General features: G+C 41.3%; 1 protein-coding gene across 19 annotated transcripts in view; it reads left to right on the plus strand.

Annotated features, from left to right (window-relative positions):
- RYR2 (ryanodine receptor 2) overlaps positions 1-22,619 on the plus strand; it is a 719,935-nt gene that overhangs the window by 608,252 nt on the left and 89,064 nt on the right. For 16 of the 19 annotated variants that reach the window (XM_075126917.1, XM_075126921.1, XM_075126920.1 and 13 more), the window contains 3 exons: positions 531-610; positions 11,951-12,027; positions 16,553-16,626. In XM_075126917.1, coding sequence (XP_074983018.1) covers positions 531-610; positions 11,951-12,027; positions 16,553-16,626 — 231 coding nt within the window. Of the gene's footprint in view, positions 1-530; positions 611-11,950; positions 12,028-16,552; positions 16,627-18,231; positions 18,250-22,619 lie in introns of all 19 variants that reach the window. The other 3 variants (XM_075126918.1, XM_075126926.1, XM_075126935.1) reach the window with 1 other exon arrangement.

Consider the following 22,619-nt stretch of genomic DNA (forward strand, 5'->3'; position numbering starts at 1 on the left):
CATGTCTTTCATCTTTTTCTTTCCTTTTTAATACAGTCTTTATCTATGTATTCTTAGTGAGTATGAGGGCTAGTCTACACCAGATGCGCTACATCTATGCAGCTGTGCCGCTATTGCATGTCTGGTGAAGATGCGTTATGCTAATGGGAGACAGCTCTCCCGTTGGCATAATTACTCTACCTCAGCAAGAGGAGGAGAGCATCGCTCGCGACATAGTGCTGTCTACACTGGCACTTAGGTTGGTGTAACTTGTGTTGCTCAGGGAGGTGGCTTTTTCACACCCCTGAGCGACAAAAGTTATATTGACAAGCAGTAGTGTAGACCTGGCCTAAATCACACAATAGATATGGTGAAGGAAAAATGTGTGTGTCTGTTTTACAAGAGAGATTATTTAAATGATCCTCTCCTGTAAACTTCCATGTAAATCACTCCATGCTGTGCACATCCTAAGGCAGGGTAAGTTAGAATAGGTTGGTTGGTTGGTTGTTTTTTTAAATATGAACTTAAAATAATGGTTTAATATTTTCAAGGTGAGATGGGTCCCATGGTTGCAGCCACCTTAAAGCTTGGGATTGCCATCTTAAATGGAGGAAATTCTACAGTTCAACAGGTAAAGTGTTTGAGGGTAAACCATTCCATTCTATCCAATCTATTCCATGTAGGTTCTTAATAGACATTTGTCACTGTAGTATCTGAATGCCTTCCAGTAGCACATTACGTGATGTGACTAACATTGGTCATGTGTTATGTGTTCTGCCTTCCTCTCCCGAGGGGAGAACTGTGCAGTGGAGTTTCTTGTTTTGGTGGGTTTGTTTTTTTATTGTTTTTTAAATATACATGTTGCTGTGTGTTTATGTGAAAGCAGAAAAGGTCAAAGAAATGGAGCTAACATTTGGAATGGAAGACAGTTAGGTTTGTCATGGTCCTTAGCTCCTGGGGGAGTTAACACCAAAGTCTCAGACTGGCTCCCTTAGGCAGTTTTATCCCACTCGCAGATGAGCTTTACCTTTATTATATGTAACCCTTCTGCCCGTCAGAGTTGGCAGCAACAAGGGCCGGGTTCAATATCTAGGGGATCCATTCCAATAACACAATGCAAACCGGCTCGAGCCCCCACCCAGTGACCTGGGACAAATATATACTACCCCCGCTGGGTGCCTCCAAGAGGCAATACTTCCCCTCTCGCAAGCACATAGTCTGAGTGTAGCAAAAAGTCTTTTAATAACAGAGAGAAACAATGTGGCCTTATGTTGGGGAAACACCACCAACAGGATTCATAACACAACCCATGAGCAAAAAACCCACCCCAAGCAAATTGGGGCATGCCCTTTCCCTTTGGTTCTTGAGTCCAGCAACCCCAAATCACCCAAAGACACAAAAGTCCAATGACCCAAAAGTCTCTGTCCCTGGTCAGGGCAGCCCCAGAGTTCAAAAGTTAATCTACAGAGCTTTACCTCCCAACCTGGGTGGAGATGGGGGCGGAGGTAAGAGGCACCTTACATGATCTGAAGCTGACCGCCCCACAGCTCCATAGGCCTTCGCTCCGCTCGCCGCCCCACGAACTGCTTCGCTCAGCTCCGTTCTGCGGTCCACAAGCAGCTCCCACCGTCCTATGAACTGCTCCACCAGCCTGTCCACGAGGCACTCCAGCTGTCCCACAAACGGCTCCGCAATATATCTTTAGGCTCCCCCACTGCTTAACACAATGTTCAGTGATTTCAGCTCTTAGTCAGTTCAGCTCTTTGGTGAATTCAGCTTGTAGTAGGGGAGCCTCAGTGCTGGTGCACTATTAGCCCAAAGTGAGCTCAGCAGCATGTAACTAGACTTCTAATGAAATCAAAATTAGCTCTGATATTCCACAGTGGAGAGAGGAGGAAGTGCAATTAGCATGTAAGGCCCTCACCAAGGGGCCCATGCCACCAAGTATTAATACTTGTCCCCAGCATCTCTCAATTCACAGAGTTTTGGAACCCATGACCCTTGCCGAGCGAGTGCTACTTAGTTGATGGTGAGTCCCTCCATCATAACAAAAGGCCAAGTACAGTTCCAAGCACAGTTCCCATAATCAGGGTAATAACAATTTATTCTTCCTGCCCCAATAACAAAGACACTGGGGATCCCACAGCAGCCAAAGTGACCATTTGGGCAGCTATGGCCTCATTCTAGGTGGGGTGGGTGTGCCTATGCAAATGAGATCAGCCCCTGAAGTTCTTTTCCACAACTTGCCACACCTCACCACCAGATGTCAGGGTGGAGCTCATCCTGACTCTGCTTACATATACAAAGTTTTATTGTGCCAGAGGAGTGTAGCTGTCAACCACAGTCTTCATCCCAGATCTTTAGGTAGTCTTAGATATCCTGGTCCGAGGCCATGGAGCACCCTGAAGATGGGACCAAGACCTTGAACCTGATTTGAAATTCTAGAGAAGGCAGCGTAGACAGTGGAAGGTGGGTTTGATGGGCCTTGGTAGCCAGTGTTGCTGAGGAAATGTTCTGTACTAGTTAAAGTTTCCTAAACACAAAAGGTTTCATTCCCAAATACATCACATTGCTGTAATCCAACCGAGCAGTGATGAGAGTGTGAATAACTGAGGCCATGTTACTGTCCGCCAGGATGGCACAGTCTCTTCTGGTCAACTAAAGGAGGTAGAAAGTGTTACTTGTGGATGCTGTTATGCGAGACTCTGGCATCGGTGAGGAATCCAAGTGCACTGCTAAACTATAGATTAAATTGTCCAGTTGTGGATGTGGGCCTTCATCTAATGGAGACTGTGCAGTGGCTGCATGCTATTCAAAATGCTTTTGTCTGTCCACTAGCATTACCTCTGTCTTCCTCAGATTCTGCTTCAACCTGCTATTCTTCCTCCATGATCTGAGCTAGTTCAAGCACTGGGCCACTGTGGTAGTGATGGAGTGGTCATATATGGTGAAAGATAGGAGGATCTGGTATCAGGGGGTAGCTGTGTTAGTCTGTATCCACAAAAACAACAAGGAGTCCAGTGGGACCTTAAAGACTAACAGATTTATTTGGGCATAAGCTTTCGTGGGTAAAAAACCCCACTTCTTCAGATGCATGGAGTGAAAATTACAGATGCAGGCATTATTATACTGACACATGAAGAGAAGGGAGTTACCTCACAAGTGGAGAACCAGCGCTAACAGGGCCAATACAATCGGGGTGGATGTAGTCCGCTCCCAATAATTGATGAAGAGGTGTCGATTCCAGGAGAGGTAGAGTTGCTTTTGTAGTGAGCCAGCCACTCCCAGTCCCAATTCAAGCCTAAATTAATGGTGTTAAATTTGCAAATGAATTTTAGTTCTGCAGTTTCTCTTTGAAGTCTGTTTCTGAAGTCTTTTTTGTTCAAGTATGGCTAGTTTTAAATCTGTTATAGAATGTCCAGGAAGATTGAAGTGTTCTCCGACTGGCTTTTGTATGTTACCATTCCTGATGTCTGTTTTGTGTCCATTTATTCTTTTACATAGAGACTGTCCGGTTTGGCCAATGTACGTGGCAGAGGGGCATGGCTGGCACATGGTCGCATATATCACATTGGTAGATATGCAAGTGAATGAGACCCTGATGGTGTGACTGATGTGGTTGGGTCGTCTGATGGTGTCGCTAGAGTAGATATGGTGACAGAGTAGGCAACAAGGTTAGTTACAGGGATTTTTCCTGGGTTAGTGTTTCTGTGGTGTGGTGTGTAGTTGCTGGTGAGTATTTGCTTCAGGTTGGGGGGCTGTCTGTAAGTGAAGACTGGCCTGCCTCCCAAGGTCTGTGAGAGTGAGGGATCATTTTCTAGGTTAGGTTGTAGATCGTTGATGATGTGCTGGAGAGGTTTTAGCTGGGGACTGTATGTGATGGCCAGTGATGTTCTGTTGTTTTTCCTGTTGGGCCTGTCCTGTAGTAGGCGATTTCTGGGTACCTGTCTCGATCTGTTAATCTGTTTCCTCACTTCCCCAGGTGGATATTATAGTTTTAAGAATGCTTGATAAAGATCTTGTAGGTGTTTGTCTCTGTCTGAGGGATTGGAGCAAATTCAGTTGTATCTTAGGGCTTGGCTGTAGACAATGGATCGTGTGGTGTGTCCTGGATGGAAGCTGGAGGCATGTAGGTATGTATAATGGTCAGTAGGTTTCCGGTATAGGGTGGTGTTTATGTGACCATCACTTATTTGCATTGTAGTGTCCAGGAAGTGGATCTCTTGTGTGGATTGGTCCAGGCTGAGGTTGATGGTGGTGTGGAAATTGTTGAAATCCAGGTGGAATTCTTCAAGAGCCTCCTTCCCGTGGGTCCATATGATGAAGAGGAGGGGCACTAGGGGACGAGAGCTGAGGAAGAGTTGTTCTAAGTCAGCCATAAAAATGTTGGCATACTGTGGGGCCATGCGGGTACCCATAGCAGTGCCGCTGACTTGAAGGTATAAGTTGTCCCCAAATCTGAAATGATTGTGCGTGAGGACAAAGTCAGAAAGCTCAGCTGCCAGGTGTGCCGTGGCCTCATCAGGGATACTGTTCTTGACAGTTCGTAGTCCATCCTCATGAGGAATATTGGTGTAAAGAGCTTCTACATCCATGGTGGCTAGGATGGTGTTTTCAGAAAGCTCACCAATGCATTGTAGTTTCCTCAGGAGGTCGGTGGTGTCTCAAAGATAGCTAGGAGTGCTGGTAGCCTAGGATCTGAGGAGAGAGTCCAAATAGCCAGATAATCCTGTTGTAAGAGTGCCAATGCCTGAGATGATGGGGCGTCCAGGATTTCCAGGTTCATGGATCATTGATAGCAGATCGAATACCCCTGGTTGGGGTTCGGGAGAGGGGGGGATGTCCATGTAGATTTGTTCCTGTGCTATAGCAGGGAGTTTCTTGAGCAGATGGCGTAGTTTCTTTTGGTATTCCTCAGTGGGATCGGAGGATAGTGGCCTGTAGAATGTGGTGTTGGAGAGTTGCCTGGCAGCGTCCTGTTCATAATCCGACCTGTTGATTATGGCTACAGCACCTCCTAGGGATAGATAGGGGGATCTGTATGTCATCTCCATTTTGCAGATACTTGAGTCCATGTCAACTGATGAGTTCACCTAGTGGCTTCATGTAGATGTTAAAAAGGACCAGAGAGAATGAGAATATTGATCCTTGTGGGACTCTACAAGAGAGGGGGTCTAGTAATGGAGGTGTAGTGTCCCATAACTACTCATTGGATGTGTCCCTTCATGAAGGACTGAAGACATTTATTACCCTGGATCCCTACCACCCCTTCTCAGCCAAGGAAGTGTTATCTGATGATTGACAGTGTCAAACTCTGCAGAGAGGTCCTGAAGGATGATAATGGATGTCTGCGCTGTATCCATTGATAGCAGAAGATCATCCATCATTGCTGTTCAAGCAATCTTAGTTCCATGTCATGGCCTGAATCCAGAATGTGCTGGGTCTAGAATATTAGCTTCAATTAGATGAGATTGTAGTTTGGCTTTGGCTAGCTTCTCTCATTATTTGCTCGAGAACTGGAGCTTTGGCACTAGGTAGTATTTGGTTAGAACAATTTATCCAGGTTGGGTTTCCTCAATGTTGGTCAGACTGTTCAAATTATTATTTCCTTTAAAAGAGAGATAAGGCTAACACAAAGATTACAATTTCTAATTTTACATGATGAAATGAATGAAAGGATCTCTAAGAGGTTTATTGCCAAATGAATGTAATTTTGAATCATAAGAAACTATACTATTGTTAGCATTAGGTTAGTAGGTGATTGAATTTCAGCTTTAAATATAGATGGGTACTTTTAACAGCAATACTGGTTTGGGGCCAGGACTGTAGTATTTCAGTTTTTATTCAAACCCAAGGGTGTCACTTATATTTATATTTGCTTCTTTTTGGCTCTGAACTTCATGACTTCTTTACGCTTATCTGGCTTGACTCACCACTGTATTATTCCACTTATATCTGGTGTAGCCCAGATATTCCAATTGATTTCAGTGGCGTTATCCTTGCAAAAAAACTGGAGTACTGGTATCTGGTGCCCAAAATAAGCGGTGTGGGTGTGCTATGGCTGACCATTAGTTACACTGTCCTTCACCCGCTACTTCCCAAATATAATCAGCTAACTAAACAATTGAGAGCTCTTCCCTCTTCCTCAATACATAAATTCTGTCCCCTTCCATGATTTCTCTTCTGCCATTCCAACCACTGGTCGCCTGCTCCTCTTGAAAATGAGCCAGCAGCCATTCTCTGCACTTCCCCCTCCCTTTTGCCCCCCTCTCCCCCCCCAGATTTCTGCTTCCTTTTTCAATCCTACCTTGCCAGGCCAGAGGCCCTTCTGCTCTTCCTTTCCCCTTCAGTCACAGGCACCTACCTGCTGCCTCCTTGAAATCACAGACTGGCAAGTTCCTTACTCCCTCAGCTGCAGCTTTCCCCTGTTTGGGCCCCTGCTCCGGAGGTGGGGAGGAGGTCTGGATGCTGCTCCGGAGGTGGGGAAGAGGTCTGAGCTGGAAGTGCTCAGTATATTCTATACTCTTTGTGTCTAAAGTTCTTTAGCCCTAAAAGGGATTGAATAGGAAGCCTGTGAGCATGGGTCAGTCTGAGTACTGCCCTATAATTACATCTAGACAAACTGTGTTACAACAACATTAAGGTTGCAGAATCAAGCACCCAGAAGTTAATTAAATGCCAGAGTTAAGGTTGCCTGTGCAAAAAACCTACCTTAAAAACATAACCGTTTCATCCTAGGGAACCATATTGTCCCCCCAACATGGATCCTTGGCAGGGTTCAGAACCACAGCAGAGCCCTCTACCACTTGAGCTAACAGAGTAACTTGTAGGATAACTGTTTGTTATCCTCTGTGTGGACCTGCCACTAGTGAGGTTTGGAGACACACACTTTGATAGTGGGGGTGGCACTAACCAGTCTACACATAGTAGCTGTGAGAGGATGGAGCATGCGCAGTCCAGACAAAATTGACATGATTTAGATAGCATCCTATAATAAGTTTCTACTTAGCAAATGCTTATAATTTGGTCAAATTTGGTTGAATTTTTGTATGGATGGCAAAACACACATCCCTGATACCTCTGTGACCCTGCTGCCAAATTTCAAGTCCCTGCTCCCAAGAATGAAGATGTAGTGGCTTCTCAAAGAAACAGCAGTAAGATATTTTAAGCCTACCTCATTCTCTGAGATGCTGAACTCTTCTAGTTTGGTGAAGTTATAAGCAACCAAAACCAGGGACTGATAAAGGAAAGTGTTTGGCAACCTTAACTAGAGGTAGTGTTTCCTTCACCACCTATAATAAATCTTCTGAACAATAATAGGTCAGCAAAGGGTCGTGTGATGAATCTGCTGATGCTCTTCTGGCTCCTCAGTGGAGAGTGGTAGTGTTTCAAGAAGGGGTAGAGGACAGTAGTGTAGCAGGGGGAAGGATGGTTTGAGAGATGTGGACAGTGATCAAGGCAACTGTTCTTGGTGATAGCTCGGGTGACTGAGCTGGGATTTTCAGGGTTGCCTGTGTGTGATTGGGTCTATCTGATTTTAGCAGTAACAAGACACAGTGTAGATAAAAACATATTTGTACGTGAAAATTACCCCAGACCTAACCCAGTGACGAGTTTTTCACCAACATAAAAAACTGACCCTCTGCAAGATCCTGAAATTGATTGCCCCTTAGCTGAAGGGCAACGGTACTTTCAATGGAAAGAGGAGCTCTCGTGGGGATCTCGACTTCTAACAGTCCCAGCTGCCCCCCTCCCCTGAGTGCACTGTGTACTGTTGCACTGAAAGGGCTGAATATTGCCAGCCCTTCCTCCCCGTTGCCCCACCACAACTCTGCTGCTTTCTTCATTGTGCTGCTAGAGAGAAGGGGGAAGGTTTGCTACAAAAAGTGTTGGGCGGGATTAGGCCAGAAAATGAGTTTCTTCATCTCTCTGTGTAGTGATGGGATTGACTGGAAATACCTGTCAGTACTCATGAACCTTAAAAATACATACTCTGACCAATTACCTTGTGATGTCATTATCGATAAAAACCACCTCCTGAATGCTAGTTTTTTGTCACAGTACATGGTCATTGTGACACACCGGAGTACAATCCAGACTGATGAGTAGCTGTGATACCCCTGCCCTGTAACCTTGGGTGCCTTACGATGCCTTGCTGAAGGAGTTCCCACATGGGCCACTCAGAAACAGCCTTCCAACATGCAAGGCACACCGTCAGTGCCTGTGCGTAATTGCAGCCTGCCAGCCACACTTGGGTTTCACTCTGGTTCTCCCCAGCCTTGACTATATTGCAGGGTAACCCCGATTCAATACCAGTCTTCGCTTTTCCTCCAGAAACGTATGTCCTGTACTGCCCAGCCCTCTCCTGGACAATACAAATACTGTGTGTTAAGTCTGTTATTTCTTAAGATAAAAATATGCCAACTTGTTATTTCAAATAGTTCTGCAGACACTTCAATTTAAACACACTGGATTAATAACTAACCAATTTATTTGAGCATGAGCTTTCGTGAGCTACAGCTCACTTCATCAGATGTTTACCGTGGAAACTGCAGCAGACTTTATATACACACAGAGAATATGAAACAATACCTCCTCCCACCCCACTGTCCTGCTGGTAATAGCTTATCTAAAGTCATCAACAGGTGGGCCATTTCCAGCACAAATCCAGGTTTTCTCACCCTCCACCCCCCACACAAATTCACTCTCCTGCTGGTGCTAGCCCATCCAAAGTGACAACTCTTTACATAATCAAGTAGGGCTATTTCCTGCATAGATCAAGGTTTTCTCACATCCCCCCCACCCCCATACACACACAAACTCACTCTCCTGCTGGTAATAGCTCATCTAAACTGACCACTCTCCAAGTTTAAATCCAAGTTAAACCAGAACATCTGGGGGAGGGGGGGTAGGAAAAAACAAGAAGAAACAGGCTACCTTGCATAATGACTTAGCCACTCCCAGTCTCTATTTAAGCCTAAATTAATAGTATCCAATTTGCAAATGAATTCCAATTCAGCAGTTTCTCGCTGGAGTCTGGATTTGAAGTTTTTTTGTTTTAAGATAGCGACCTTCATGTCTGTGATTGCGTGACCAGAGAGATTGAAGTGTTCTCCGACTGGTTTATGAATGTTATAATTCTTGACATCTGATTTGTGTCCATTTATTCTTTTACGTAGAGACTGTCCAGTTTGACCAATGTACATGGCAGAGGGGCATTGCTGGCACATGATGGCATATATCACATTGGTGGATGTGCAGGTGAACGAGCCTCTGATAGCGTGGCTGATGTTATTAGGCCCTGTGATGGTGTCCCCTGAATAGATATGTGGGCACAATTGGCAACGGGCTTTGTTGCAAGGATAAGTTCCTGGGTTAGTGGTTCTGTTGTGTGGTATGTGGTTGTTGGTGAGTATTTGCTTCAGGTTGCGGGGCTGTCTGTAGGCAAGGACTGGCCTGTCTCCCAAGACTTGTGAGAGTGGAGGATGACCCAACACTCTCACAAGTCTTGGGAGACAGGCCAGTCCTTGCCTACAGACAGCCCCGCAACCTGAAGCAAATACTCACCAACAACCACATACCACACAACAGAACCACTAACCCAGGAACTTATCCTTGCAACAAAGCCCGTTGCCAATTGTGCCCACATATCTATTCAGGGGACACCATCACAGGGCCTAATAACATCAGCCACGCTATCAGAGGCTCGTTCACCTGCACATCCACCAATGTGATATATGCCATCATGTGCCAGCAATGCCCCTCTGCCATGTACATTGGTCAAACTGGACAGTCTCTACGTAAAAGAATAAATGGACACAAATCAGATGTCAAGAATTATAACATTCATAAACCAGTCGGAGAACACTTCAATCTCTCTGGTCACGCAATCACAGACATGAAGGTCGCTATCTTAAAACAAAAAAACTTCAAATCCAGACTCCAGCGAGAAACTGCTGAATTGGAATTCATTTGCAAATTGGATACTATTAATTTAGGCTTAAATAGAGACTGGGAGTGGCTAAGTCATTATGCAAGGTAGCCTGTTTCTTCTTGTTTTTTCCTACCCCCCCTCCCCCAGATGTTCTGGTTTAACTTGGATTTAAACTTGGAGAGTGGTCAGTTTAGATGAGCTATTACCAGCAGGAGAGTGAGTTTGTGTGTGTATGGGGGTGGGGGGGATGTGAGAAAACCTTGATCTATGCAGGAAATAGCCCTACTTGATTATGTAAAGAGTTGTCACTTTGGATGGGCTAGCACCAGCAGGAGAGTGAATTTGTGTGGGGGGTGGAGGGTGAGAAAACCTGGATTTGTGCTGGAAATGGCCCACCTGTTGATGACTTTAGATAAGCTATTACCAGCAGGACAGTGGGGTGGGAGGAGGTATTGTTTCATATTCTCTGTGTGTATATAAAGTCTGCTGCAGTTTCCACGGTAAACATCTGATGAAGTGAGCTGTAGCTCACGAAAGCTCATGCTCAAATAAATTGGTTAGTCTCTAAGGTGCCACAAGTACTCCTTTTCTTTTTGCGAATACAGACTAACACGGCTGTTCCTCTGAAACCTGGATTAATAACGAGTTTTTATTACCTACAAAGAGAGAGATTTGAAGTGAATACAAATAATGAGGCATAAAAGTCAGAAATGGTTACAAGAGAAATAAAGACAAAATGCAGCTAGTATCTAACTTAACAAACTATGGTAAATTCAAAGCAAAGTTTTTCTCACTACATGCTCTCAGCAGTCTTACTGGCCAAACTTCTTGAGCCAGGACCCCTTTTTCAGTTTGATGGCTGCTTCTTTTGTCCTGTCTTGTGTAGTAAATCGATGGACAGAGAAAGGGGGGTCCCTTGGAGGCATTTATATCCTTTTTATAGAGGAGGTCCCTCTCTTAGAAAACATTTCAAGCTGACAGGTTTCAGAGGAACAGCCGTGTTAGTCTGTATTCGCAATAAGAAAAGGAGTACTTGTGGCACCTTAGAGACTAACCAATTTATTTGAGCATGAGCTTTCGTGAGCTACAGCTCACGAAAGCTCATGCTCAAATAAATTGGTTAGTCTCTAAGGTGCCACAAGTACTCCTTTTCTTATTTCAAGCTGAGATTCAGGAATCTACATGTAAGGATATCTCCTGCTGGTTTTCTCACCTGTTTGAACTCCCTTTGTCTCCCTTCCTGCATGCATGCTTGATGGTCTGGTTACTGCTTAAATGCAAATTAAGCAGAGCATACATTCTTTTGTTTGAGACTGACTTGTTTGCCAATCTCAGCTTGGAACATATGTAAATAACATCATACAGGGAAATCTTGTAACTTCACAAACAATGTTGCCATACACATTTTATCAGGACAATATTGACCAGCAGATTGTGAGACCTCAAATGATACCTTACAAGACATACCTTGTACAAAGATTATAATAATAGGGTGTGGACAGAGGGATACATTCTATCACAGTTATTTAATCTGAATTTGTAACACTGCAATATCATTCCATGGAAATTATTTTTTCATATTGGTAATTCTATCTAAACTGTCATCACCAAAACGTCAGAGAACCTTCCAAATGCCTTTAAAAAGAAATAACAATTTCTCCTTCTTTCTTCCTTTCCAGCTTGTTAGAGAAATAGATTAAGTTATAGTTTGTGTGTGTGCATGTGTAGAATGAACTAGCAGAAAGCTAAGTCAAAGATTAAAGTTTGCATTTAGTTCTGAATGTGCTGAGGTTAGTGAATGTTGTTATTTCCTATAATTCCTTTAAAAGTGTCCATGTCATGATGGCAGCCTCCTCTGGAAGGTTTGGTCAGTAACAAAATATCCTCATGACTTGTGGTACCAAGGTTTTAGTCAACTGATCTGTTTTATCTAATTTATAAATGCCATCAGAATTATTTCACAAGACTGCCTAATTGGCATAGAATAACAGATATCCAATGATTTAACATTTATACTATGTGGTTTGTTTGCTGTAGAAAATGCTCGACTACCTCAAGGACAAAAAGGATGTGGGCTTCTTTCAGAGCCTTGCTGGTCTTATGCAGTCATGTAGGTAAGACAATATCTATTATAATACATCTATTATTTTGTATCTAGATTCTTTTCTACAGGATTTGTAACATCAGTAGAATGTTGGAAGAATTACCTGGTGAGACAGGAAGGAGCACATGCACACACATAGACACACACAAAATTGTTTTCCTTTCATATTCCTAGGGTTTCAAAACAATAATAATTAATTTAATGTATAAACCACTAACTCAAAGCAATATCCGGGTCTTTATAAATAATAACTGAAAAAATTAAACCAAGCTGGGCTAAGCACCCAGAGAACCCTCCCAGCTAAACAGCAACTGGGCCAAAAATAAAATACAAATACAAAAACGTTTTTGTGGGAGAGAAAAAGGAACATGAAATGACCACAGAGAGAAAAGCCTTTCCTATAAGCCTGGAATGTAGCCATAGTGATCAGGAACAGTCAACATGGATTCATCAAGGGCAAGTCATGCCTGACCAACCTGATTGCCTTCTGTGATGAAATAACGGGCTCTGTGGATATGGGGAAAGCGGTGGACGTGATATATCTTGACTTTAGCAAAGCTTTTGATACAATCTCCCACAGTATTCTTGCCAGCAAGTTAAAAAAGTATGGATTGGATGAATGGACTATAAGGTGGATAGAAAGCTGGCTATCGGGTAGTGATCAATGGCTCGATGTCTAGTTGGCAGCTGGTATCAAGCAGAGTATGCCAGGGGTCGGTCCTGGGGCCAGTTTTGTTCAACATCTTCATTAATGATTTGGATGATGGGATGGATTGCACCCTCAGCAAGTTCATGGGTGACACTAAGCTGCAGGGAAAGGTAGATACGCTGGAGGGTAGGGATAGGGTCCAGAGTGACCTAGACAAATTGGAGGACTGAGCCAAAAGAAATCTGATGAGGTTCAACAAGGACAAGTGCAGAGTCCTGCACTTAGGATGGGACCGAATGGCTAGGCAGCAGTTCTGCAGAAAAGGACCTAGGGGTGACAGTGGACGAGAAGCTGGATATGAGTCAACATGTGCCCTTGTTGCCAAGAAGGCTAACGGCATATTGGGCTGCATTAGTAGGAGCATTGCTAGCAGATCAAGGGAAGTGATTATTCTCCTCTATTTGGCACTGGTGAGGCCACATCTGGAGTATTGCATCCAGTTTTGGGCTCCCCACTATAGAAAGGAGATGGACAAATTGGAGAAAGTCCAGCAGAGGGCAAAGAAAATGATTAGGGGGGTGGGGCACATGACTTATGAGGAGAGGCTGAGGAAACTGGGGTTACTTAGTCTGCAGAAGAGAAGAGTGAGGGAGGATTTGATAGCAGCCTTCAACTACCTGAAGGGGGGTTCCAAAGAGGATGGAGCTAGGCTGTTCTCAGTGGTGGTTGATGACAGAACAAGGAGCAGTGGTCTCAAGTTGCAGTGGGGGAGGTCTAGGTTGGATATTAGGAAAAAACTATTTCACTAGGAATGTGGTGAAGCATTGGAATGGGTTACCTAGGGAGGTGGTGGAATTTTGATCCTTAGAGGTTTTTAAGGCCCAGGGCTTGACAAAGCCCTGGCTGGGATGATTTAGTTGGGGTTGGTCCTGCTTTGAGCAGGGGGTTGGACTAGATGACCTCCTGAGGTTTCTTCCAACCCTAATCTTCTATGATGCTATGATAGTGAGACTGTCCTGGGGCTATGCTTATCTCCAGCTTTCAGGCAGGATTATGTAAATCATTGTCTTTTTGAATATTTGTACCCCACTTCTGAGTCCCTGTGACTAATTACACAGCTACTCACCTTGCCAGCTGCCATGACTTATTCCTTGATTTCAGTGTACCCAATTCTGCCACCCTTACAACAAATAGTACCTTATTTTCTGAGTTGTCCCACTGATGTTTACAGGCTGTTAAACCATTTGGAAATGTCTGCTCACCATTTCCCACTCACATTTGCAGTCTAGGGATATTGGATTTTTGGATGTTTTGTGCAAAGAGTGCACTGCACATGGGGCCTGTGATGTGAATTGGAATCCATTTAATTTGGGGGTGAAATTTAAAGTGGTGGTTCTAACATATAAATGACATATGATTTGGGTCTTGTCTACCTTAGCCACAAACTCTCTCCTCACATGATATGACATTTGTAATTGACTGATGTGTCCAAGATAATAGCCTGCAGAGTTAGTGGTAAGGCATTCTCATTGAGGGGTCCTTGACTCTGGAACTCATCTACTCCCATCCTCCAACAGAGCCCAGATTTGAATACCTTCAAGGAACTCTACAAGGGTCATTTCCTCAAGAATTCCAGGGAGGCCTCTGTGTGGGGAGGGAGTTAATAGAATTTTGGAAGGTGGGGAAGGGAACTGAGTCATTTGATTTGGAGTGGACAGGAGGACATTCTATGGTCTTTTTGCAGGTTCGTGTTTCTGAATGTGTTTGTAATAAGCATGCAGTGCATAAATAAATACAATAATTGTATAAAGACACTTGCACAGAAAGTTAAAATTGAGCCCAAGTCACTGTTACATTATGACTGCTATGTTCCAGGCTGGTGAAAAACATCCCTAATCCTGATTTATCTGGCTGCTGGAAGATTCTCTTTTGCACCATCTGCTGCATGACAGATGTCCTAGGGCTTGGACTAACTACTATATTATTTTTTTCTTCCTGAAAATAAATAGCTGTTTTAAGTATTTTTTCATTAAAAGTAGAATATTTTGGAATGATAACAATGGTTATGAAGTTTTGGAAAAATATAAAGATCAATTTGGCAAAGAAAAAAATAAAATATGAAGTGTTCATCAGAAAGTTACAACCCATCTGGGATTGCAGATCATCACCTTTGTTATGTTATCCAAAGAACAAAATAGCTGTCACAATGAGAATCCCTGCAGCAAGGTAGATGAGCCATCAACAAAGTATACAGATTTATGATAAATGGAGCTGTATAATTTCTTCTCTGTGTGGCTCATAGGAGAGCAGGTTGTAAAGTAGGGCACAATGAACTAAACCCAGGGAAGGCAGGAGATGGAGCCATTATGGCATGAACTCTCTCTTCCCCAAACCTATAGAATTCCATGGCACTTTTTGCACCCTGAGGGCAATGATGGAGCTGGTGAAAAGCTTCTCTACCTTGAATGTTTCCTTCCGGTCTCTACAGATTAACGAGTGGAAATCCACATGATAGTAAATACTTCCAAAAACACCATAACTAACCATAGAGACCCCTTTGGCTATGTCTATTTTGCAGAAGATGGTGAGGTGGGGGCGCCAGTAGTAACGCAGCTCCCTCGGGAGTTTGCTGCTTGGGATTAAGCAGCCTAGAGAATAGAGGTTGTCAGCAAAACAGGCGTCTTTCCCCAACCCATTGAAAAATATTTAATTCAAAGTTATTTGAAAATGTTCATTCAAAACGTTTAGATTTTTCCTAGGAAAATTCAAAATGAAATTATATTTTTTTCTTTCTATTCATATTGATTTCCCCCCCAACAGAAACAAAATGCAAACTTGTTTAATTTCCCATCAATAATAAGAAAAATTCTATAGCAAATTACATTTTCTCCACCAAAATAAAACAAACAAAAAAAACATTGATGGAAAAATATTTCAGTAAAAAAAAAAAATCTAATTATCTCTACCATAACAATGTAGAGATGTTGGCCTGCTGTGCTGATGCCATCTGGATTTCAGAGTACATCCGCATGGTACTACAGACCTTTAAACATCTTAGTAAACCAAAATAAATTGAAAATGTAAAAATACATTGGGTGAAATGAAGGGAATCGTGCTTTATGGCTGGGGGTGGGGTGGGGGGGAGAGGTTGAAAACTGCTGCAAAAGCCCCGAGGAATGCAGGGTTTAAAAGGGGCAGCTCTGCGCTTCAAGTCTCCCTTTTACATGGAGCAGGCTGAAGCAGGAGGGCACACAACACTTCAGCATGTCTCAGCCGCATGGCTCCATGTAGAACAGAACAGTAAGAAAAAGGGGGAAGCTCCCCAGTAATTATGGCATAAACCTGCACTGTACAGTTTTATCTGCCAGGTAGTCCCAGACATCCCATAATAAAGTTGGGGTCTGATTAAATCCATATAAAATGTTTCCTGTCCTCCTTTCGGTGTGGCAAGACAGTGACCTGTGTGGGCTTACACAACTATGTAATTTCCCAGTAGATAATGGGGGACTATGTGTACACGCAAATAATAATGTATTATTTTTATGACGTGAGATATGTAGATAATATACATATACTTTCTTTTTCAGTAAACCATAATGAGCTGCATTCTGCTAACATTTCCACAGTAAACCCAGTGTAATTTAATTGACTTACTGGAATTTCTCCAAATGTGCAACCATGTAACTGAATTTGGCCCATTGTTAAAGAATGGCGTACCTGGCTTTAGTGACATTACATTTCAGTTATCTCCTAAACTCTATTTCCCATCTTCCAGCTAAGATGATAATTATATTTCTAAGTTTAATTCCATAATTTTGAAAATCAACAAGATACAATTTTGGATTTGTCAAAGAATCTAAATGCTATATTGTTTTTCTCATTGCAGCGTTCTTGACCTAAATGCATTTGAACGCCAAAACAAAGCAGAGGGCCTTGGCATGGTGACAGAAGAGGGATCAGGTATTATCATCTTATGAAAATAACCTTTTTCTTTTTACTGTTCTTCATCAAAGCTGTATAGTCAAGGACCCTTGTAAATCTGCACCAAGATATTTAAGCGTGAAGTTGAGATATTATTTCTTCAGATAGTTTATAATTTAACTGGCCTACTTTAGACTGTACTAGACAATAAAAGATCAGTAGAGCACGTTTGAGAGTGAGGGAATGTCTCAGAGGAATGCAGGATAACATTTTGAAGTAGCAAAAAAAATATTATGAATAAATTTGAAAGGAGATTCCAATCACAAACAGCAGTGTTTATATCAAACAGCTTCGAAATCGCTAACCAGTTTCAGCATAAAATAAAATGAAGGGCTCCCAACTGATTTATTAAATTATCTCTGGTTGAATGAAAAATAGACAATTTAGCAAGCAATACATTAAATATCAGAGGTCCGAGGAACAGTAGCTGCTGTTTGGAAGACATTGGTTGTGAAAGTTTCTGTTTTACAGTGTAATTTGTCTTTTTGGGAAATATTCTGATATTTTATGTTTACTTCTGATTTTGAAACAGTTTGGGTTTTCTACCTTCTGTGTGGTCAGTTCATTGCTAGTTTCTTTCTTTTGTCACATAATGTGTTCTGTCATCCTATTAGTGTGGTTGTCTGGAACCAATAGGGTAATTTTTTTATGTGATAATAGTGCTACCAAAGCACATTTTCTCTATTCCCAATTACATTCTTCATTCATAATATTTTGTGTGTGTTTAAATCCTACAACTAGCTAATCCTGTTATATGTTTTAATTCTTAAAAACAAGGGAAAAAAAGCTTGACTGTATATTCATTATTGTATTTTGGAGGTCGTAATTCATACCTGCTTCACTGTGTATGTCTTTGGCTAGTGTGCCTGTAGCTGTTTTACATGACATATTTCTTGATTGTTCAAGTTCTTGCATCACATTGTTTAATTTGACTGAATGCCTTTAAGACAGATCACAAGTACTTTTCTAAAATTATTTTCTCTTACAGCAAAAGTGCTCCCATAGCTTAATAAATTGTAGGTCATATCCTCCTTGCCTGACTCATTTGAGTAATCTCATTAAAGTCAATTTACATGAATAAACTTTGACCCCGTGACTCTGGATTGTGCATTCACGAAGTGCTGTCTGTCTTGTAAGGCATAGGCTGGTTTGACCATTGCTTTCATGTTTCTCTGCAAATTATTCTCCAGAATGTTTGGACATTCTGGGCATAAGTTCCATTAATATATATATTTTGAAATTATTATTAATAATTTTGGCTTTTGAAATGGGTTTTTTGATACAGGATCATTTTTCTTTTAATCATCTACCAAAGTTATTAGAAATTACAAATTTGGCATGCAACTATAAACTACCCTTTGACAACTGCATAAGTGACTCTTCTCATATCAAGGTATTTTCATGCTGCCTCATCTGAGAATTTTTTGGTTTGTTTGTTTGTATTTGCTCTTTCTCTTTAGTGCAGAACTAATTCGCCAAAACCAATACTGAGTATGTTTTGTATCTGCTAAAATCAAATTCTCAACTTTTTTTTTCTTTTTTCCTGTTTTCTTTTAACTAAATGTCCTGTCCTCCCTTCCTCAGTCATCACTCATGAGCGTGGTAATTATTAAAACAAGCTGCCTTTTATTTATTTTTTCCTGTTGTTAGCTTTGTGTCAGCACTGTACAGCTCCTGAACACCATGAGTTTTTTTTTTTGTTCCTATGTGGCTTTTAAACAAGTGGATTCTTTTCTATTATTATAATTGTGTACTCCAAACTCTTCCGTTTTTATGCCAACTTTCCCCACTTCTTTGTTCTTCCTCCCTTTCTCAGGATTTGCACAGTAACTGGCACACTAGATGTAAGAGCAGCAAGCTTTTTTTTTAATTTATTTGATTTATTTTTCTGTTTGGTTGTTGTTTTTTTAGTGGGCCCAGTATTTGCAATGGTTGGATGTTTTTTTAAAAAAGTATATATCTGTATATATAAACCCTTGTGCTGTAGTATTTTTGTTGTGCATTTAATGTGGCTTTATCGCTGCATTGATTTTGTGCAATCACAGGAAATCAGTGGTGGATCCAGAGAGGGCTGGAGGTTGGGATAGAAAGGAGATGTTGGCTGCCACTGGCTAGGTTTACACTATGCAGTCAGAATTCATTTTCTACTACAGTACTTGCCAAAGTAGCTGATAGTTTAAAAACAAAACAAAAAACACCTCTGCTATTTCTTTTCAGGGTTATATCAGGATGTTACCAGTTATTCCTGATAATTTGCCACTTTGAGAGCTTTTTCATACAACAGAGAAAATGTGTATCCCTTAGAGGCAAGGAGTAACAGTAATTCATCTGTCACTGAGCACGCTCACTTTAATTCACTGAATGTGAGTTATAGGCAGCCCAATGCCACTGGTATTAATGCCTGATAGCATTATGAAAGCCCAGCCATTGTGTCTGGAGGAGAAATGATAGATTCTGCTGTGAATGATTGCTAGACATTCTATATTTTATGGGGTAGCTGAGCTCTCATAATTGCTAGCAATCCTACAAATACCCATCTAAAAAGTCCTTCCAAGACAGCACCAAGGTTTAGACTGGGTGACCCAGGGAGAATATATTTTTTCCATTCCGTTTTACAGGACAGATACTTACTCCAAGATTCAGAAGCATGTGGTTGATTGTTAGGGGAATGGAGTGAGGTCCAGAGTACATACTATAACCTGTTCCTTACGACTTCTACATTTGATGCAGGCATTTTTCAGTGAGTTATTAACTTGTTATTACTGACTATGAGCCTGAATCAGTTTTCACTCCAGTCAGTTCTAAAAACTCCTGTTGACTTCAATGGGAGTAGGCTTTGACCTCTAGCTAGCGGTGGTGTTCTGTAAAACTCGATTTCTTTTCCCATCTCCACATTGGCATTAGCAGAAAATCCTGCAGTGAGTTAAGATGGATGTAAGATTTATTGCCCTTTTCCAACTCTTCTCTTTGTGCTATCACCACCTAAGCTCCTTGTCCTGATTCCTCTTTCACTAGTACCACCTTCCTGTACAAAATCCTGGAACCCCCACTGGTAAAAACACTGACGGTTCTTCAGCAAATGTGTTTCTTACTTGTTTTTGTGGTGTACTTAATGTTGTATCTTTCTGTATGTATATTTGTTTTGATTGTCATGTTTGTTTTACAAAAAAAGGTTCAGAATCAAAGTCGCACAAATGTTCATTATCCCATCTGATGGTTTTCCATTTTTCATTTAATTCTCTCTGTCTATACTGTCTCACCATGATCATGATAACCTTGAAAGTGCAATTTTTCTCTCCTCCCAAAGCCCTTTCTTTAGTTAACAGATAATGGAATGCATTTGCTTAATCTACACTTGCATTATCTTGCTATTGTTGGGCACTCTTCTCGTACAGGATTTTTTTTTTCTTTTAACAAGACTTCACAAAGAAACTTGAATATGTTCTTGGGTCAGAATGATTTTTCCTAAACCTGATTCACAATTAGCTGGTGAGGAAACTTCTGTAAAACTTACTTGCCATTTGAAACACATACCCTCCTATATGACTGGCGTGGTTTGCCTAAAATCATTATTGTTGTTTGTGATGTATGGTTAAATAGATCAAACTTACAATGCAGCAAGGAAAAGAGAGTTTGGGTCAGGCTACTGGAGTTCTGCTTTAGCCAAATACAATATCCCTGAAATACTAATCACTTTGAAATCTGTTGATATTAACAACAATAATACTCTTGACACCTTTTATTTGAAAACTTTAAATGGCTTTACAAACAATTAAGCCCCACAAACCCCTCTAAAATAGGTAACCATAATTATACCCATTTTATAGATGGATAAATAAAACAGTGAAATTAAGTGATTTCCCCAAGATGACATAGCAAGTCATTTACCCAAGTTGGGAAAAGAACCCAGAAATTCTGACATCCACTTTCTTCCTTTAACCATCAGACTGTGCAGCTATCCTGTTAAGAGTTTCAATAGAAGATTGATTAGCAGTCTCCTTAAAAACATAGACTTACTACAATTATCTGAGATTGATTTTATTTTAATTGGAGTTAATATTCATATTCTTCATTTAATACAATCTCTACAACCTACTAAATAGTAGTATGTTTGAAAAAAATACTAAGATTTAGAGGAACTTCTTTACTAATTGAAAATAGATTTTTAGACCCATTTTTCATTTCATTAAACCTTTTGTGAATCTTGCCCTTTGTTAGAGGAATATTGTAATTGCATTTGACTGATCTCACTTGAGAGACAGCTTTAAAATACTGCCATGTAATTTTAAATTACAAAAGATAACAATACTTTATTTCTGATGCCTGACAATATTTGTCATGTGCTACAGTGTCACCTTTGGTTCAAGGCCAGTTGATTTTTATCTTCAGAAGACTCTCAAATTTCCACAACAGCATTTCTATAGAAAGGACACTTAAACAGTAGTTGAGGGCTTCACAGGCAAAACTCTACTTGTTTTCTCAGCCGTATTGAATAATCCATTCATTTTTAAACTATAAAATGGAATGAGGTTTAGAGAGATGCATAAAACTATTGTTAAAATTGTTAACTTTTAGAATGGTGTTCTTTAAGAACATAAGAATGGCTGTACAGAGTCAGACCAATGGTCCACGTAGCCCAGTATCCTGCTTTCCTACGGTGGCCAATACCAGGTGTTTCAGAGGGAGTGAACAGAACAGGTAATCATCAAGTAATCCATCCCCTGTCGCCAGTTCCCAGCTTCTGGAAAACAAAGGCCAAGGACTCTTCAGAGCATGGTTTTGCATCCCTGCCCATCCTGCCTAATAGCCATTGATGGACCTATCCTCCATGAACTTAAAGTTTTAAACTAGTGCTTTTAAAAATCCTTTTATAGTCTTGATCTTCACAGCATCCTCAGGAAAAGAGTTCCAGGGGTTGAAAGCATTGTGTGAAGAATACATCCTTTTGTTTGTTTTAAACCTGCTGCTTATTAATTTCATATGATGACCCCTAGTTCTTGTGTTATGAGAAGGAATAAATAACATTTCCTTATTTGCTTTCTCCACACCAGTAATGATTTTATAGACCTCTATCATATTTCCCCCTTAGTCGTCCCTTTTCCAAGCTGAAAAGTCCCAGCCTTATTAATCTCTCCTTATATGGAAGCTGTCCCATACCCCTAATATTTTTGTTGCCCTTTTCTGAACCTTTTCCAATTCCAGTGTATCTTTTTTTGAAATGGGGTGACCACTTCTGCACACAGTGTTCAAGATGTGGGCATATCATGGATTTATAGAGAGCCAATATGATATTTTCTATGTTATTATCTATCCCTTTCCTAATGATTCACAACACTGTTAGCTTTTTTGACTGCCACTGCACCTTGAGTGGATACTTTCAGAGAACTATCCACAATGACTCCAAGATCTCTTTCTTGAGTGGTAACAGGTAATTTAGACCCCATCATTTTTTATGTATAGTTGGGATTATGTTTTCCAATGTGCATTAATTTGCAGTTATAAAGCTGAATTTCTTTTGCCATTTTGTTGCCAGTTACCCAATTTGGTGAGGTCCCTTTGTAACTCTTTGCAGTCTGCTTTGGACTTAGCTACCTTGAGTAGTTTTGTATCATCTGAAAATGTTGCCACCTCACTGTTTATCCCTTTTTCCAGATCATTTATGACTAGGTTGGATAGGACTGGTCCCAGTACAGGCCTCTGAGGGACACCACTATTTACTTTTCTTCATTCTGAAAACTGACCATTTATTCCTACCCTTTGTTCCCTTATCTTGTAACCAATCACTGATCCATGAGAGGACCTTCCCTCTTATCCCATGACAGCTTACTTTGCTTAAGAGACTTTGGTGAGGGACTTTGTCAAAGGCTTTCTGAAAATCTAAGTACCCTATATCAACTGGATCACCCTTGTCTACATGCTTGTTGATCCTCTGAAAGTATTCTAGTAGATTGGTGAGGCATGACTTCCCTTTA

The sequence above is a fragment of the Caretta caretta genome, chromosome 3 (genome assembly GCF_965140235.1).
Source record: "Caretta caretta isolate rCarCar2 chromosome 3, rCarCar1.hap1, whole genome shotgun sequence".
Classification (NCBI taxonomy): Eukaryota; Metazoa; Chordata; order Testudines; family Cheloniidae; genus Caretta; species Caretta caretta.